General features: G+C 66.9%; 2 protein-coding genes across 5 annotated transcripts; both read right to left on the bottom strand.

Annotated features, from left to right (window-relative positions):
• Positions 1–9: 9 nt before the first annotated feature.
• TNFRSF25 (TNF receptor superfamily member 25) lies at positions 10–4,083 on the bottom strand. Of its 3 annotated transcripts, XM_075172155.1 has the most exons (7): positions 3,878–4,083; positions 2,080–2,275; positions 1,843–1,974; positions 1,574–1,726; positions 1,404–1,485; positions 1,254–1,309; positions 10–1,168 (listed from the first exon to the last, which is right to left on the bottom strand). In XM_075172155.1, exons 1-7 carry the CDS (start codon positions 3,905–3,907, stop codon positions 540–542), a joined length of 1,278 nt encoding a protein of 425 aa, XP_075028256.1. In that variant the 5' UTR covers positions 3,908–4,083; the 3' UTR covers positions 10–539. The 3 variants fall into 3 exon arrangements, with proteins under 3 accessions (XP_075028256.1, XP_075028254.1, XP_075028255.1); XM_075172153.1 differs by having other exon boundaries at positions 2,080–4,083; XM_075172154.1 differs by having other exon boundaries at positions 1,843–2,275.
• A 372-nt stretch (positions 4,084–4,455) lies between these two features.
• Positions 4,456–17,754, bottom strand: PLEKHG5 (pleckstrin homology and RhoGEF domain containing G5). Of its 2 annotated transcripts, XM_075172135.1 has the most exons (23): positions 17,739–17,754; positions 13,690–13,766; positions 11,519–11,648; positions 11,214–11,319; positions 11,073–11,133; positions 10,880–10,971; positions 10,665–10,801; positions 10,440–10,588; positions 9,636–9,704; positions 8,678–8,863; positions 8,336–8,506; positions 8,166–8,261; positions 8,032–8,082; positions 7,763–7,912; positions 7,578–7,688; positions 7,358–7,507; positions 7,137–7,274; positions 6,714–6,833; positions 6,479–6,611; positions 6,292–6,407; positions 6,078–6,220; positions 5,255–6,004; positions 4,456–5,136 (listed from the first exon to the last, which is right to left on the bottom strand). In XM_075172135.1, the coding sequence occupies exons 3-23, from the start codon at positions 11,559–11,561 to the stop codon at positions 5,127–5,129; spliced, it is 2,982 nt and encodes a 993-aa protein (XP_075028236.1). In that variant the 5' UTR covers positions 11,562–11,648; positions 13,690–13,766; positions 17,739–17,754; the 3' UTR covers positions 4,456–5,126. The 2 variants fall into 2 exon arrangements, with proteins under 2 accessions (XP_075028236.1, XP_075028237.1); XM_075172136.1 differs by lacking the exon at positions 9,636–9,704.
• Between the last annotated feature and the right edge of the window lie 96 nt (positions 17,755–17,850).

Here is a 17,850-nt window from a genome sequence, read left to right as displayed (position 1 = left end):
CCCGCCATTAGTGCCCCGCGCCTTTCTGGGGCTGCCAACGCCACCCCCCTGCCAGCCCTGCGCTGTGCCCACTGTGGTGCGCCCATCGCCCGTACCACCCCCATCACCCACATCACCACCATCACCTGTGGTGGCCCCGATGCCAGGGGTGCCCCAGTGCCCGGCCAGGCCAGCGCAGCCCCGGGAAGAAGGGCCAGGGGCCAGCGGATGGAGAACACGCCACTTTATTGGGGCTGGGGCAGGCGCGCCCGGCAGCGGGCGGCCTCGAGAACTATCCCATGGGTTCACGGCGGGCTCAGCGCCCGCTCGTCCCGCGAGCGGCTGGGCAGCCGGCATGCCGGGGCACGGGGTCCCACCCGGACCTGGGAGCAGGGGGACATAAATAGGGGGGATGGGCAGGTGGGGAGGGGACATAAAACTGACATAAAATGTCTACACGGCATAAGTAACAATACTTAGGGGTACACCTCAGCCGAGGCACCCGGCGAGCTGGGGAGGTGCCAGGACCTCCCTCTGCCAGGGTGGTGGCGCCAGGGGGGTCAGGGGCCCGCCAGCAGGCTCCGGCGCAGCACCTCGGCGCAGCCGGCCAGCTCCATGTGCTCCAGGGCAGCGAAGACGCGGTCGAGCGTGGCGCTGGTCTGCTGGCACCAGCGCTTCAGCATCTCGTACTGCTGGTCGCGGATGTGGGTCACCTCCAGCTCCACCAACTCGATCTCTGCCTCCCGTAGCTCCAGCACCCGCATGAACTCCTTCCAGCGCCGCACCGGCACTGCGTCGATGACAGTGTAGAGCTGGCTGCCCTGCAGCAGGGTGCTGCGGGGCTCTGGAGGGGCAGAGCGCTCCACCTCGCCGCCTGGCTGTGCAGCACCGCGGGGCTGCTCCCGCAGTAAGGTCTGGTGCTCAGGGCTCCGCCTTGCCATGCCGGTGGCATGCTCTGTCACCTGGGGGGAGCACAGCTGGGTCCAACACATGCTGTCCCGCCCCCGGGCACTGACCTGGCACCATGGTGTGGCCACAGCCCCAGCTGTGGGGGTGGCCGCCCGTGCCACAGGGAGGGGGCCGCCTGCTGGGGCATCATGCTGGAGCTGCTTCCTCTTGTGGTAGATGGCAAGGGCGCCCAGGAAGAGGGGCCCGGTGAGCGCGAGCAGGACGTACTCCAGCCCTGAACCTGCAAGGATGAGCAGGAGCATCCCCATCAGCCAGCTGTCCCGGCGTCCCCCGCACCACCACCCCTGGCCCCGCTGCCCCCGCACCTTGGCCACTGCCACACACCCGCTGGCACTCCTTGCTGCACGTCTCTGGGGAGCTCCTGCAAGGAGAGGGGAGCCATGGGCGCCGTGCTGCACCATGCCACGGGCCTCGCACGTGTCCCCAGACAGGGCACAGGGAGGGTCAGCGCTTACGTGGGGCACGGCCGGCACTCACTGCCCTCAGCGTAGAAGTCAGGCTTGCAGCTGCCGCAGAGCGTGTCCTGCGCCTCCGAGCCTGGGGAGAGGGTGGGTGTCAGGCAGGGCGGCACAGCGAAGCGGCACAGCCAGTGGGGGCACACAGCAGGCTGGCCGGCAGCACTCACATGGCCGCTGGATGAGCCGCCCAGTGCAGGGCTGGCACTGCTGGCAGGAGAAGTCACTGCAGTGCTCATCGAGACAGTCGCGGAAGCGGCCGGGCTCGCAGCCGCAGGCGACGTTGCTGGTGGCCGAGCAGTTGCTCAGCACACTCTGGAAAGCTGCAGGAGACAGGCGGTGAGAGGCACGGCACAGCGCTGCATGGCACAGCACAGCACCATGCAGCATGGCATGGCATGGCATGGCACGGGCATGGTGTGGCACACCGCCAACTCACCTTGGCGGTCACACTCGTAACAAGCCTGGCACTTGGGGTGGGTGTTGGGCTGGGCGAGGAAGGTGCCGGCAGGACAGGCGGCGCAGACGCTGTCGTTGCTGTGCCTCGAGCAGGGCCTGAACAGGAACATCCCTGCAGGGACATTGGGGTGACGGGGAGCATGGCCACCCAAGCCGATGTGCCTGGTGTGCCACGGTGTGCCAGTGTGCCGTGCCGCAGTGCCAGGGCGGCTCTCACCTGCGGGACACTGGGCGCAGCACCGGCGAGCCCCCTCAATCCAGTTCGTGCCAGCGGGGCAGGGGAGTCTGGTGGCGTGCCTCCGTGGGCGGGTGGGCAGCCGCACCGGGACCCGCTGCCCCCGCAGCACGGTACAGTCCTGGCACCCAGGGGGCTGCAATTCACTCGTTGCCAGCCACAGCGCTGCCAGGATCACCTGTGGGCAGGGAGACGGCAGGGATGCAGGCAGCCGGGGTGCTCCAGGAGCTGTGCCTTGGGGGGCAGCCCTTGCGCTGCTCTCCCCACCTTTCCAGCCGCACATGCTGGGCTGTCTGAGCCAGAGCCGAGCCTGGCTCAGTACCACATGAACACTGGTGCCTGCACCAGGCAGGACGGCTGGAGCCATGGCCCCATGCCCCAGAGCTGCGCGGGTGTGTGGCCCCAGGGCCGGGAATGCCCCACGGCAGCCCCTGCACTGTGCTTTCCCTGCTGTACCTGAGCAAGCAGCTTCCTGCTGGCGCTGCAGGGCACGCACACCGCAGGGGCCACCGTGCCACCCCCTGCACCTGGGGGCCACCATCAGGTGCCTCTCGTGTGTTCTGCAAATGGTGCTGCCAGGCTGGCCAGGAAGGGGGGCTGGGGAGCAGGGCCGGTATGCTCAACCGCCTGCCCCCCACCATGTCCCTGGGGACGGGGACAAGGGAGTTGGGTGCACAAACCGCCAGCGGTGCCAGTGCTCCTGCCAACAGGATGGCCAGCCCGGGGAGTCTTTGGCAGCCGGGCACAGGAGGGTTAGCGCTGTCGGCATCGGCTTTCCTGGGGTTTATCTCCCTTGCAGAGGTGGCGATTTCCTCCCCGAGAGGAAGCCGTGCCCAGCTCACGCTCTCCCTGATGCTATCGCACCTCGTACGTGCGTCCCAAACTAGGTCACCACTCCCCCCGCCCAGGGTGCTGCACCCAGGGGAGCCCCGCTCCCCGGACAGCCCTGGCGGGGGCGGCAGCGGGCACCCACGCCACCACGCCCCGCGCCGGGGAGGGTCACGGCGCTGGCAGCGCGGGCAGGGAGCCAGGGGATTCCTCGCTGGGGGCTGGATTTCCCAGCCACGATGGCCCCGATTACGGCAGCTGAATCATTTTCTATTAAACCCGCCGCCGCCAGCGGACTGGAAACTGCGCACGGGCCGCCCCGCTTGCAGAGCGCCGCCGGCGGATCAGGGCAGCCGCCTCAGCCCCGGCTGCCAGCGGCACGTCTGAGTCACCGCTGAGGCACGACCTTCCCGTGGAGGGGCCCTGCCTGCCAGCGGGCGGCTGCCCCCCGCCCCAGCACAGGGAGCAGGTGCCCCCAGGCAGGGGAGCTGCCGCACAGGTGCCATCCCACCGCCGGCTGTGCGGTGGGGAGAGCCACCGCTTCCTGTGCTGCGCAAGCACCACTCCTGCCCGTAATGTGGCCCTGGTGAGGCCTCCGCTCCCAGTGCCCAAGTGCCAGGGCAGCCACCTGGCCAGCCCCGGGATGGCCACCGGCAGCCACCACCACCAGCAGCCCCGACCCGCGCCCACAGGCTGTCAGCACAGCTGGTCCCCGTGGCAGTGCCCTGCCTGCAGCCCCATGGGTTGAGCCCAGAGTTCCCACGGCTGCATCATGGCCGTGCCTGCAGTCCCCGTAGACGTGCCACGCTGCAGGCGCTTTGGCGAGGCAGATCCCAGTCCCAGGTGTTCAGCTAGGGGGGTGAGCGTTTTTGGCAGACTGGGCACTGGGCTTACCCTACAACCCTCCTCCTCCAGACCCCCGTGGCCACAGTCCCGGTGCCGCCGCACTCACCCAAGCCGCCCCTGGGCAGCAGCGCTTCATCCTTGTGGCTGATACGGCTGGGTCATGCCGGGGCGGCAAGGGGACTGGGGCGCTGGGCACAGTGGGGTGTTGGGGCAGCTCAGCACCCAGGCAGGGTGTCCCGGCACCCCATCGCTGCCGCCGCCAGCAGTGCGCGATGCGTGGTTAGTGAGCGCCAGCCCTCCCCACACAGGCTTTTACACCCAACCACAGCAGGAGGAAATGCTTTTTTTGGAAATAAGTCCAGGGGGTGCGAAACCACATGACGGGAGCGCCGGGCACGGGAGGGACCTGTGCCGCCTCGCCGTGGGCTGCCCGGTCGCCGCCCTCCGTTTCCTGCTGGCACGGACCCACCGTGGCTGGGGGGGATGCGGGTGGTGCAGGGAGCAGCACTGATGCCCCTCCCCAGGGCTCCATCCCCACCCTGTGTCCCAGGGCACAAGGCTGGAGCCGCCCCCAGCCTCGCCACGATGTCTGCCCCAGTAGAGCTCCCTCAGCCATGCCGCGTGCCCATTCCAGTGCTGCCGAGTCGTAGGGTGCCACCGCGACCAAAGGAGAGGCGAGGCGGGTGCGAGCGTGCACCAGCTGGTTTTATTGCTCGGCTGGGACGCAGAGCACAGCCCGGCATGGGACAGCAGCTGGCGCTCGGGCCGCCGCCACGTCCCCCCGCAGCTCCCACGCTCCGGCCCCAGGCGCTGCCACCTGCTGCCACCCATCTCACCCCACAGGGCAAACCCTGCCCCAGCCAGACCCTGGGGCCGCTGCCCGCCCCAGCCCAGCACCATCCCCCTCCTGCCACCAGCCCCAGCCTCCTCCCCGCGCTGCCCACAGCACCATGCTGCCACGTCCCTCTCAACACCTTCCCCGCTCACCACCGCCAACGTTGTCATCCCTTCCTCACCCACGGGAGCCACCTCAGGGCCCTCCGCAACCCTGCAATTCCCTGCCTGACACACCATGGGGCAGCTGGGCCCCTACTGACAACCCTCATCTCTGCGGACAGGGGTTCAGCACGAGCCACGTGCCATGTCTGTCCCCACTCTGGGGAGAAGCGGGGAGCCCCGTGCCACCATGCCCAGGACCCATCCTCGCCGAGGGGACCGGTCTCCATCCCCATCCATGCCCCACCAACGTGGCATCCCAGAGCCCGCTCTGCCCAGCCCCGGTGTTATGCTACGGTTAGAAGCGGGAGCAGCTCCTCAGCGTGGCCACGTGTCTGTGGTTGCTGCCCAGGCAGCTCTCAGACCTCCCTGCAAGGCACAGAGTGGGGAGAGATACCCTCAGCACTGGGACCTGGCACCCAGCCGCGGCGAGTATCTGGGAGGGCCAAAGCATCCTCCGGGAGCATGTGGGCAGGAGTGCACTTACGAGGCGGTCAGCGTGGAGTTGAGCAGCAGCGTGGTCCGGATCCGGTAGAGCTGCGCTAGCGTCAGCTTGCGGTGCTGTGCCGACTGCGGGTGCGAGAGGGTCCGGTGGGCAGCGGGCGGGGGGTCACGACTGAGCTCCCCTGGGAGGGACGCTGGGCTCTCCGCTGGCTCGTCCGGCTCTGAGAGCTCGGAGGCAGAGCTGCCACTGCTGCGGGGGGCAGCTGGGGAGCCAGCAGCTTGGCTAGTCCGGGGGGGGCCGGCGCAGAGGTCAGAGAGGCTGCGGCTCTGGCTGAGGGGGGCTGGGGGGCCAGGGGGCAGGAGCTGGGGCAAGCTGGCCTCCGACTTGGACTTAAGCACCCTGGCCGGGCAGGGCAGGAGCTGCACAGGTGTCCGGCGGCGCAGCCGGGGCGAGGGGGGCTGCGGGGCCCGGGGGGGCTCCCGCCCCTCCTCGGCTGCCCCCTTCGGCTGTTGGCCGAAGTCCCGCAGCGAGGCTGGTGAGAGCGTGCCGTAGGCGCTGTCAATGGAGGATGAGCGGCAGCTGCCAGCCAGGGGGGCCACGCCATGGGACAGGGGTACAGGCAGGGCACCCGCGGGCAGCTCCTGGGTGGGGGTCTCAGCAGAGGTGCTGGTGCTGATGGAGGAGCCGTCCGAGGTCGAGCCGAATGGCCCCGCATCCCAGTCCGGGGAGGAGAGCTCGTCGCTGCCGTCTGCCACCACCACGGCGAGGGTCTCAGTGGAGCTGTCGGAGGGGCTGCAGGGGCAGCAGGGTGAGGAGAGGGCTGCGCCAGGTTGGGGGTGCGTGGGGCCCCCCTCCCGCTCCCTACCACCGCTGTGAGTCCGGGCTGGTGCTGCCGTGGCGCAGGACGGTGGGTGAACTGGCGGCCGAGGCACCGCTCTCGCCATCCTCCTCCTCCTCCTCCTCCTCCTCCTCCAGGCCCCGGCGCTGCCGCAGCTGCTGCAGCAGGTTCTGGGGAGGGGGAGGCATGAGAGAGGCACAGGGTGCCCGTGGGACCCCCGCCCACCCCACATGTCCCTCACCTGGGCGTTGCGCACCGCCTCGACCCAGCTGCGGCACAGCGACTGCCCGCTGGCCTGGAAGGTGTAGGCAGCCACGGCGCTCCCCAGCTCATTCAGGTAGATGAGGAGGAAGGAGCCTGCGGGCGGGGGCCATCAGCAGCGGGCAGGGACCCCCTCCGCGGCCCCCAGCGCCCCCAGCGCCACTCACCCGGGTCTCTGAGCTCCCGGCAGATGACCTTGTCCACCAGCAAGGGCTGCCGGACCACCTTGGTGCGCTCAGCCTTCTTGAGGGGCTTGGTGATGAGGAAGAGGTCAGTGAAGAGGAAGCAGTAGACGTCCATCTGGGGGCAAGAGCGGGGCCATGGGCACCGGCCAGGGCGATGGGCAGGCCGGGGCCGGGGCCGGGGCCAGGGCTGAGGCTCCCCATCCCCCACAGTCCTTACCTTGCTGTCTTTACCTTCCCGCATCCGCAGGCTGCCCTCAAGAAGGAGCTGCCGGGTGTCCTCCGGGGAGGTGCCAGGGATGGGGGCCGTCAGGTCCAGCCGCAGGAACTCCTTCAGCAGCTGCCAGGAGCCCCCGGCATCAGCGCCAGGCATGGCATAGGGTGGCATGGCACGGCATGGCATGTGGTGGCATGGGGTAGCATAGCATAGCATTGGGTGGTATGACATGGCATGGGCTGGCTTGGCTTGGCTTGAAATGACATAGGGTGGCATAGCATGGTATGGCATAGGGTGGTATGACATGACATGAGGTAGCATGGCATGGGGTGGCATTGAGTAACATGGCATGGGGCAGCAAGACACAGGGTGGCATGGCATGGCATGGCATGGCATGGCATGGCAGCTCCGCCATGCCCAGCCTACCTTGTCCACCTCATCCGTGCTGCCCTCCACCACCTCGTAGGCATCGATGCGGTCGAGGATGGCGGCCAGGCGCTGCCGCTCCTGCCGCTGGCGCATCCGTGAGTTGATGTAGTTGATGAAGTGCTCCACAGAGCCAATCTGCAGCCGGAGTGGTGGGTGCGAGGGGCTGGGGGGGACCACCCCACGCCGCGCCCTGCCACCCTGTGCCCCCGGCCCCTTACCATGGCGGTGACAGCGTCGCGGGCGCGTGGGTCGTCTGTCTTCTTCAGCACGGACTTGAGGAGCAGCGGGTACTTGGTGAGGCGCTGGTGGGGCTTCACCAGCATGTCGCTCAGCTTCAGGCGGCTGCACTGCTCGTGCTTCTCGGCCCACTGCAGCACGCAGGCGTCAGCTCTGGCACCGGCCCCAGCACCGGCCCCGGCCCCCACCCGCTCTCCTTACCGTCACGTAGGCGCGGAAGAGCTCGCTGTCCCGCAGCAGCGCCCGCATGTACTCCATGCAGCCCTCCTCCTCCATGCAGTACCGCATGTAGGGCTTGAAGAGGGAGCCGAACTGGGGGCACAGGGGGGTCACTGCCGGGCGCGGCGCAGCACAGCCCCCTACTGTGGCACAGGGTCCCCACTCACCATCTTGAAGCCGTCAAGGAAGTCGATGGGGTCGAGCAGCGCCCCAGTCCGGCGCGCCTTGGCCAGCACCGGGGCCATGACACTGCGCCACAGCTCACGGTGCAGTCGGATGATCTCCCCGACGTTGCCAAAGAGCCGCTCGGCATCCACCTGCAGGGGTGAGGCAGGCAGCTGCGCAGGGACGGCACCCTCACCCTGCCAGCGTGGCCAGACCGGGGTCCCATCCCTGAGCCGGGGGTCCCCAGCCTCCGCAGCCCCCCACTGCTCACCTCGCAGAGCAGCCCCGACTCCTGCAGGTTCAGCAGGCAGCAGAGGAAGAGCTGCGGGGACAGAGCGGGGAGCCGGTGGGGTGCAGTTGCAGCCCCCGGCCCCCCGCCGCGGCGCAGCTGCCGCCAGCACTCACGTCGGTGATGACTTTGAGCTTGCGGATGTAGGTGGCCTCGGTGTGCAGCAGCTCCCAGATAGCTTCCTGCTGGTGACACTGCCGGCGCGACAGGGCCTGCCAGGCTGAGTGTCAGCGCCATGCCAGTGGCTGGGCAGAGCCACCGCAGCCCCCCAGCCCCTCGGCCCTACCTCCGCACCCCGGATGATCTGCTGCCAGCTGTCCTCCAGCGCCAGCCCAGCCTCGTCCCCGTCCTCCTCCCAGGAGTCGCAGTCGAAGCGGAGCTGGGGCGGCAGCTTGGGCAGCCCGAAGGTGCCATAGGCGTGCAGCCTGCTCGCCAGCTGCTCCAGCTTCTCAGTCTCCTGGCCGAAAGCGGGGGGGCAGAGTGGCTGGGCGGGGGGCCGGCGGGGATGTGCCACGGACCCCCTCGCCCTGCCTACAGGGACCTCGAGACCCAGGGGGACCCATCCCAGCTCCCCAGCGTCACTGCGGGCAGCTCCCACGCCCCCTCCCCGTGCCCGCGTACCACCTACCCGCCCAAAGGAGCCAGCACTGGTGCCGGAGCCGAAGAAGCCGCTGAAGCGGCTGGCAGCACGGTTCTTCCATGTGTCAGTGCCATTGGTGGGCAGGGAGCCGCCGCCATGGGGAGTCGGCTCGGGGCCAGGGATGCTGGCATCCCCCAGGAACTCTGTCATGTTCTTCCTCCGCCGGCCTGGAGCCTGCGGTGGGGACAGCCGGTGCCCACCAGGTCAGCGCCCGGCACCACGCGCCCAGGCCACCAAGATGGGGACAGCGGCATGGTGCAGCACGATGCTACAGCAGGGCTAACCTCGAGCACCCATGGGATGGACAGACACCCAGATGGCACCCCCAGGCAGCACGGTCCCCCCGGCCATGCTTCCCTGCCCGCACTGACCTGCCTACCTGCATCCCGGGGGCACGGGACCCCGGGTGCTGCCTGGCCAAGCCCGTCTGGTCGTGGGCAAGTTGCCCTGGCAGTGTGGAGGCTCAGGGCATCCCACGGGGTGCAGCACCCTGGCCAAGCCGCCTGCCCAGTCGTGCTCCCAGCTCGGATGGTGGAGCTGGAGCCGGGCAGGCAGTAGCCGGGCTCCTCCGAAACAAAAGGAGGTGGGGCCAGCGCTGAAAACCTAATTTCCCTCCTCACCAGATAAGCTAACCAGAGCCGAACAATTCACCGGCAGAGATCAAAGCCTCCCCGGCTGGCCATGAGAGCTGGGTCATGGCCAAGTGGCTCCCGCCAGCCCGGGCACTGCTGCACCGGCTGCCTCCCCATGTATCCCTGGGCCATGTCGGGACGCGGCTGCTGCCATCTCCTTGCCCTGGCACAAAGGGCAGCAGGGCCAGGGCTCCTGCCACCAAGCCACGGGACATGGCATGCTGCCACCACCGCTGCTGGCATGGCCCCACGCCCTCCCACATCCCTGGCCCAAGGTAGGGAAAGCCACCGCGGGCACCATCCCCGTCACTCACCGTGCCGCTGCGTCCCCAGGTGCTCCGGCCGCTGCCAGCCCCATCATTCTGGCGCGGCTCGGCTCCTGCCTGCCCCCAGAAAGGCACTTGGGGCCGAGACCCCCGTGGGGGTGGTTGGGTGCCCGCTGGCCCCTCCGCCCCGCTGGGGCCGTGCTGGTCCCGTAGCCGGGCATCGTAGTGCTGGACGCGGGCGGCCACCAGCCCTGGCCACACAGCCAGCTTGCCACCTTCAAGAGCCGCCGGTGTGGGGCTGAGCACCGCATCCCCCCCCACCGGCACCCTGGAGCTGCTCCCTGCGAGTGTGGCAGCCTGCTCTCACGGGGAGTGGCGGCCAGCTCGGCCCCACGCTTTATCTGGGGTCAAGGTCCACGGGGCAGGACCAAGCTGTGCTCGGCAGCTGCCAGGCGCTGCAGTGAGAGGAGGGCCGGCGGCCAGGGCGAGCCCCAGGGCCAGGATGGCAGCGAGCAGCTGCCACCGCTGGGACTCCCAGGGCTGCTGTTTGCCCTTGCTCTGGTACCAGCCTGTACATAGCACGGCCGCGGGACTGGTGCCACTGGCTGAGCTGCCACGCCTGGCACAGGGTGCTGCCCGTACACTGCCACTATGGCGCAGCTGGCATGGCACAGCCAGGAGCCAAACTGGCTCTTGGGGCTCCAGGGGGGTCTTCAGCCCACACCACACAAGGCCATCCAGGAGATGCTGTGCTGCTGCCCCCATCTTCCCAGCAAGGACGGCTATGGGGGGATCCCGCACCCCACCACCCCCTCCACAATTCCTCCCCCAGGGCTGGCACCCGGCACTCACCAGGCTGTCGGCACCCTCCCGGCGTCCCGGCACCAGCTCCGGCACCGGCCTGAGGAGCGCGGCGGTGCTGACAGAGTGCAGGATGGGCAGGCTGGCCGACCTGGCGTCCCGCGCCACCTGCTCCACCTTCAGCTCATCCCCAGGCTTAGCTGCGGGAGCATCGGGCGGTCAGAGTCCCCCAGGAGCCCCGGGGTGGCCGAGCCTCCCGCTGGGCCCCCACTGCACCTTTCACCCGCAGGTAGTGCCCCCCAAAGCGGTACGCCTCGAACTGGAGAGAGAGCGGGGTGTGGGACTGGTCCAGGTAGATGTCCACCTTGCCCGGTTCGATCGCCTTCCTCTCGAAGACCGGCAGCAGCACCTCCCTGCAGGGACACGAGCCCCACGTCTGCCTCTGTGTCTGTCCCCGCATCCATCCCTGCATCCGTCCCTGGCAGACTCACCCCAGAGACTTCTTCTTCGCAGCCGGCACGATCTCCGCCTCGACGTCGACGCTGAGGTCGAACTTCAGGGTGAAGCACTCCTTACTGGGGTCCTGGGGGGAGGTGGCAGCCGCTTGCCCAGGGGTCCATCCTGCCTGCTGGGGCCACGCCACTGCCCCGCAGAGCACCCCAGGGAGAGGGGCTGGTGCCTTACGTCTGTGTGCCTGCGCCGAGCCTTCTTCTTGGGCAGCTTCAGCGCCGAGCTCCTCCGCTCCCTGTGGGCACAGGGCAGGCAGGGTGATGGGGACACCACGGGCTGGGGACATTCTGGGGACATGCAGGGCCAGGGGCTCACCCTCTGCTATCCACCGGTACCTCCTCCTCCTCCTCCTCCATATCAAAGGCAGGACTGGTGCGCGGCGGGCACGAGCGCGTTGACATGTTGCGAGCCAGGATGGAGCCTGCAAACGGGCGTCGAGCTGGGCTGTGCCAGGACCCCCAGCCCTGTCCTGGCTCCGGCTGCATCCCACTTTCATCCCTGTGCTGCGCCAGCCCCAAGCGCATCCCATTCCCATTGCTGCACCACGCCGCCCCCGAGCGCATCCCGCTGCTGCAGAGCCGCCAGGAGCAGCGGTGCCGGCCGCATCCAGCCCGGCTCACCTTGCGGGGGCAGGTTGAAGCGAATGTGGCCGTCGAAGTGCATGGCGCCATGGAGGCGGCCGTCACAGAGCTCACACAGGCTGAGGGGGCTGCTGCGGTTCAGCCGCTGGCACTCCACGTGGTGGCATACCTGTGGGCACATGCGTCAGCCGAGCACAGGCTGCCCCGGGGGCCACTGGCCGTGGCATGCCAGTGGGAGGGACAGGCAGCACCACGAGCAGCGGGGACCCCCCCTTCCTGTCCCCAACTGCTGCTGGTACACCACTCACGGGCAACGTTGAGGCTGGAACGGGAGCAGGGAAAGCAGCGTGAGCAGGATACAACCACGAGGCAGGGGGTTCTGCACCACAGAGCCGCCTCCCTGCTCCGCCACACTAAGCAGGGATCCCGGGAAGGCTGCACATGCATGGGCACAGGAAGGGGGAGCCGGGGGACAGTCACCTGTACCCATACCACCTGCACCTCGCCGGGTGCCGGGGACGCCGCGCTCCCGCGCTGCAGCCCCTTTGTGCTGGAGAGAGCAGCGTCCCCGCGGCAGGACAGAGGAAGTGAGCGTCTGCAGTGAAACAATGCTCGAAGCCGGCGCGTTTCCTCCGATTGTGCGCCGGCTGCGGCTGCGGCCCCAGCCCCGCCGGGCATTCACAGCGGGTTATTTTTAAACCCCCGGCCAGGTCCCCAGCGCTGTGAAAGGCCTGTGACCCCCAACTAGCATCCGCCTCACTGAGGGTTCCGGCTGGCCCCGCTCCTGGGGACCGTGGTGCTGCCAGTCACTGCCAGAGAGCCCCGCTGCACTGTTGGCGTGTCCCCATCCCTGTATGGGACCTCCATTGCCACCCTGCATGTGGAGGGGTGCGAGGGGCTGCCGGGGAGGAGGGAGCCCTGCCCAGACTTGCCTGCAGTGCGCTGTGCTGCTGCAGGGAGGAAGTGTCCGTGCAGCTCCAGCCGCCCCCGCTTCCTGCCCTCCTTCCTCTCGGCACTGCTGAGGTCAGAGCTGACGTGCTCCTGCCACCCGCGCGTTCTCCGAGGGGCCACCAGCCCCTCTGCGGCACCCAGCACCGCAGCGCTCGCTGGTGTCCTGCCATCAGGCAGCCACAGCCCCAGAGACACGCCAGCCTTACCACCAGCCCCACAGGATGCCCCATGCCCCTTACCCCAGCCCTCCTCCTCTCCCACCATGTACCCCAGCCCAACACTGTCATGGCCATCGTGGCACCTGTGGGACGTGGAGCACGGCTGCGGGCTCCGGGCAGTGACCACAGCTGGCGCTTGCTCGGTGGGGACCCCTCAGGACCCTCAGCAGCCGCCCCACCGGGATGCGGGGCTCCCCATCCACTCCATGCTGGTGGCTCAGCCCTGGGCTCGTCCCCGCAGGAGGGGCCAGGCAGGATGCCCAAACCCCTCTGCCCACCTCGGGATCAGCTGCCGGTCCCACCGCGCTCCTGGCACGCAGCAGCTTCGCCCTCAGCAGCTGCCTCACAAAGTGAGGGGGGATGCGATGCAGCTCCGTGCCATGGCAGGACGAGCCCCCAGCCCGGCCAGGACCTGCCAGCCCCACGCTACCTGCTCGGCGCTGTCAGTGGTCTCTGGTAACAGCAGCAAGGGTGTCCCGGCTGTGCCCCAGGACAGCCATAGCCCAGCACCACATGTGCTCCCGCCAGCGCTGGCCCTGCCACCCCAGTCATGCAAACAAAGCGCAGCAGCACACCTCCAGACGTGGCTGGGGCTGCCGTCCTGCCTGCTGCACCAGAAAGACACCGCTCACGGTCTGGTGCGGGAACCCCTGGGGACCCATTGGGGGCCGATGTGTGGGTCCAGCCTGGCCCCGCACCCGGCCAGCCGGTGGGAGAGAAGGGACCCTAAATCCGCTCTGGCATCATGTTAGCGAGCAGGGGGACAGACGGGCTGGAGTGGATTAGTCCAAATCACACTAGCTAGGGGAAACAGGCAAGCCGCCGCCGCGCCGTTAAATGCTGGCAGGACCACGATACCACCAGGGAACGCATACCCAGCACGGGCAAGAAGGGCAGGGGGCTGCCAGCCATGCCAGGGGGGCTTCAAGGAAGGGCAGGTCAGGCAAAACTGCTGGCTGCCCCTTCTCACTCACAAGACCAACACCAGGCCCCGGCAGAAGGCAGCTGCCCGGCGCTGCCCACCATCCCACAGGAACCTACCTTGGCCGCCTTCCTCTTGCTGGTGCAGTCAGGGTTCTGGCAGTGCAGCACCGTCTCCTCTGGTGGGCACGGCTCGGCTGCGGGAGAGAGGGGGGCGTCAGTGCCAGAGTGCTGTGGTAAGCCCCCTCCAGCCCCGCTCCCAGCTCTGCCCACACAGGGGGGCTGTGCCAAGGCTCCCGCACCGCAAACCCTGGGTTTAAGAGCTTGGAAAAGCACTCAGGCTCAGCCGAGGCTGGGCTTGCCTGCCCTGCAGCCTATCCAGGAGGATGAAACCCCATGCCCAGCGCTGCATCCCTGCTCAGGGGAGGCACCGTGCATGCCGCAGCGTCAGAATCTGGCACCTCCTGCCTGGCACCCCAAGTTGCAGGATCAGGACACAGACCTGCCCCAGCTCCCGTGGGGCCGGCACAGCCCAGGGCTGCAGCAGAAACACTAAATCTGCCACTCACCAGCCCCCAAAGGGGCTTAGAAGCCAGGTTAAGCTTTGACAGTTAAATCGGCCTTAGGGACAAATCCTATTTTGAAGGCTTTTGTTATGTGTCTCGTCTAATCGTTTAAAAATAACAGACTCCGGATGGCTCACAGCAAAAGAGCAGCATGAACACCATCCTGCAGGGCAGCCCTGCTGTGGGGCAAGGATGCTCCGATGGGAAGCTGCCCTGCCAGGCATGGAGCCAATGCAGAGGATGCGGAGAGGCCAGGCAGCATGGCTGCACCAGACAGCATGGCTGCACTGGACAGTACGGCCACACCAGCCCCAGCAGCAGGGCAGCCGGCACAGGGGCTTCCCCCACAACACCACTCCCCTCTCCCGCATCCCTCCTGCCAACAAAAACAGCATCCGCGCTGGCGCAAGCGGGACGGTGGCCAAGGCTGGGGTTAGACTCAGTCTGCGGGAAAAGCCGCCTTTTGGGGCAGCGCCAAAAAAGCTGCTGCTTCTGCCCGGAGAGGGGGAGTCAATCCGGACCGGCACTGGCTCCCCCAGCTCCCAGCCAGGACGCGATCCTGGGCGCAGGCAGGGCTGCCCGCGTGGGCAGGGGCTGCCGCAGCATGGCAGGAGCTGCTGGATGACAGCGCAGGAGCAGCCGGGCAGGGCTCAGCTTGCTGCCTCCTGGGAGACGGCTGGGAGCCGGGGCTGCCGCGCTGCCCCCGCGGCGGGAGCACAATGAGGGCTCTGTCCCCGCAGCCGCCCCACAGTGTCCACCGGGCTGGGCCGGCCCCCTGGCCCCCGCCGACGCCGTTTCACTTGACCTATCGGGAATAATAACGGAAACAAATAAGAAATTCTTTCACGCACCCAAGGGAAAGTTTTCCAAACTCACCGAAAACTCGAGGCTGGCCGGAGGCTGGCAGTGCCAGGGACCAGCCCCAGGCTCCAGCCACCGGCACAGTCAGAGCCGCATGGCTCTTCCCAAACGCTGACCCTGGCAGCAGGTCACGCGTGCACTAGGGCCTTAGGCATGCCAGATGGGAGCTCCTCAGCAGAGAGCACGCAGAGGGAGCCCCAATTTCTGGCGGAGGCAGGAGGGGGTCTGGGTCCCCACCAGACACTTCAGGGGCCAGAGGAGGGATCCTGCCCCCATCAGCTCCTCTTCCCGGCCGGTCACCTCCTCCTTCTCCCGCTGCTGCCGGCTGTGTTTTCACGCCTGGCTCTCCCAGTGATGGCAAACAAGTTTGAAACCAGACCATGCTTGCACTAGAGCACGCTGCAGCAGCTCACTGTTTCAGACATCCATCTGAGCCAGGAGGGAGTGGTGCTGGCAGCACGGGGCAGTTTACTTGGTGCTCCCTGGCTGCACCTGCACCATCCCCGCTGCAGCATCCACATTGCATTGCCCAGTGCATCCCCGCAGCAGCCAGAGCTTCTCCTGGCCCCTGACCCTCATTGCCAGGGCTGGAGGTTTTTGCCCAAGCGCAACTGCCTGCAGCCCACCAGCCCCCCCGTGCACCCCCAGCCACCTACCCCCGAGCTCCTCTCTGATGTCCAGGCTGGAGCTCCAGGAGAAGCGTTCCACCGCCCCGTACTCCAGCCCGGCCAGCCCGGCAGGCAAAGCCTCCAGCTCGTAGGCACCCCGCTTCCTCCAGTACAGAAACATCCTGGGGTCGTGGCCGAGCGGCCCCCCGGAGCCGTGCCCGCCCCACCGGGGCCACCGGTAAGACTAGCCGGGGGAGCCCGGCTCCGGCTTTAAGAGCGGGTCCCAGTCTCTAGACAAGCGGCGCATTCACGCCAGCAGCCGGGAGCCGTGGGGCGGCAGAGGGTGCCGCTGGAAGCTGCCCAGTGCCCGCGCGGGGGGCGCACAAAGGGCCTTTCTTCAGCCTCCTACAGACATTGCACAAATTTCACTTTCCGCCGTCTATGAAAGACATTCGGCTGCGGAGACAAGACGCTTGTGATTAAAATAATCGTCATGAAGAGGGGGGCTGTTTGGCAACTCCACCATCGGATGGCTTTTGGGAGGGCAAGAATGCACTACCCTGAGCCCCGGCTGCACCCCCGCATCCGTGGGCACGTGTCGCACCACCACAGCACGCTGGGGAAAGCCAGGGGTCTTTAGGGGGATTTTCCCCCTTGCTAAATCCAAGCAAATGGGAAAGCACCGGATAGGGCTTAAAACCCGCAAAGGCAGTAAAGGACGACACCTTTGCCCTGACCCATGCAAAACTCGCCTTAAAACCGGGGGAAAAACAAAACACCGCGTGGGACAATCAGCTGGGCTGAGACCATCCCAGCCCCCAAACCCATTGGCATCAACAGCATCTTCTCCCAAAGGCGCCACATGCTCCCCACAGTTTTGCTGCTTCTGGGCGCCCTTTGCCAGAAAAGGTAGCCAGAAATTTAAAAAAAAAAACACGTTGCTGCAAAGTTACTAGAAACTAGCATATTAAAAAAACCCCACCCTGCTTTATTTAGCATATTCTTGATGCTTTAAGTGCTAAGTAACCGATTTCCTACCGATCACAGTACCGAGTGCCCCCACCCTCGCTGGTGGGACGCTACACCGAGGTTTATGCTCCAAAGCCCCCAGTCATCCCGTTGCCGCTCTCGCCCTCAGGGCAGGTGAGCGCCGGGAGCCGCCACGGTTCCTCCTGCCCGAGGCTGCACCATTCACCTCCGGGTGCCAGCAGGCACTGGAAGCTTGATCCCCCTCTGGAAAGGTCCGAAACCGGACACTTGAGGCTCAGCACAGGCACACGGGGGTTACTCACTTGTCCCCCAGCTCCGAAGGGGGGACCCCCGCCTGGCCAGCGCGGGGTCTGTTGCCCTCGGCTGGGCGAGGCAGATGCTGGGATGCCAGCGACAGCACCAAGGGGGATGCTCGGCCCCGGGGGGTTGCGGCACTGGGCGTTTCAGCCGCGCTGCTCGCCCATCTCACCTTTCCCAGCGCCTTTTCCGCCCCTCCTCTGTGACTTGAACCCCTGCCTCGCCCCGCCTGGGATTTTCCCCCCAGCTGCATGATGGCCCCTGTATTTATTTTAGCCACTGTGTGGGCCAGCTTGCCAGCCAAGTCCTTCCTTCACTGCCAGACCCAGCCAGATGGGGATAATTAGGCCTGGATTAAGTTAAAGCTTTAACTCTTTAAAAGGCAGCAATGCTGCACAGCCCCTTGCAGCTCCTCTCCAGCTCCATCCCCTCCCCACTAGTCATCCCATTTAATTTGTTTGTTTACAGGTACACGTTTCTGGAGCACCAGGAAATCTCGCAAACCAGATAAAAGCATTTTTCGCAGATTACTCATGCCTACTGCAGCCGCCAGCCAAAAAGATCTGGCACCGAGCAGCACACTGCATCCCTCCTTCCTCTGCGGGAGAGACCCTGCCACAAGGGATCTGAACAGGCACCCGTCTCAGGGGGCTGCAGACCCCAGGGCTGGACTGTCCCCCTGCTTTTGGGACATGGGCAGAGCAACACCACATTAGCAGGAACCGCAGTCAGAAACCAGGTTATTTTTGCAGTCAAGGATCCATTAAATGCCTGACGCGCCAATATCACCCATTCAGAAGTGGTTTTCCTGAAAAGGTTCTCAACTCAGCCCGTGACGCTCACTCACCTCTGCATGACTCCCACCAACCTCATCTTCACTCAGGAGCAAATCGCTGCCCCAACAAAGAGCTGGAAAAAAAAAAAACAACCCAACCAATAAAAAAGTTCCTCTAGTCTTT

The sequence above is a fragment of the Calonectris borealis genome, chromosome 23 (assembly GCF_964195595.1).
Source record: "Calonectris borealis chromosome 23, bCalBor7.hap1.2, whole genome shotgun sequence".
In the NCBI taxonomy this organism is placed as follows: Eukaryota; Metazoa; Chordata; class Aves; order Procellariiformes; family Procellariidae; genus Calonectris; species Calonectris borealis.
The sequence above is the reverse complement of the archived record's forward strand: the minus strand, read 5'-3'. Positions and strand labels throughout refer to the sequence as shown.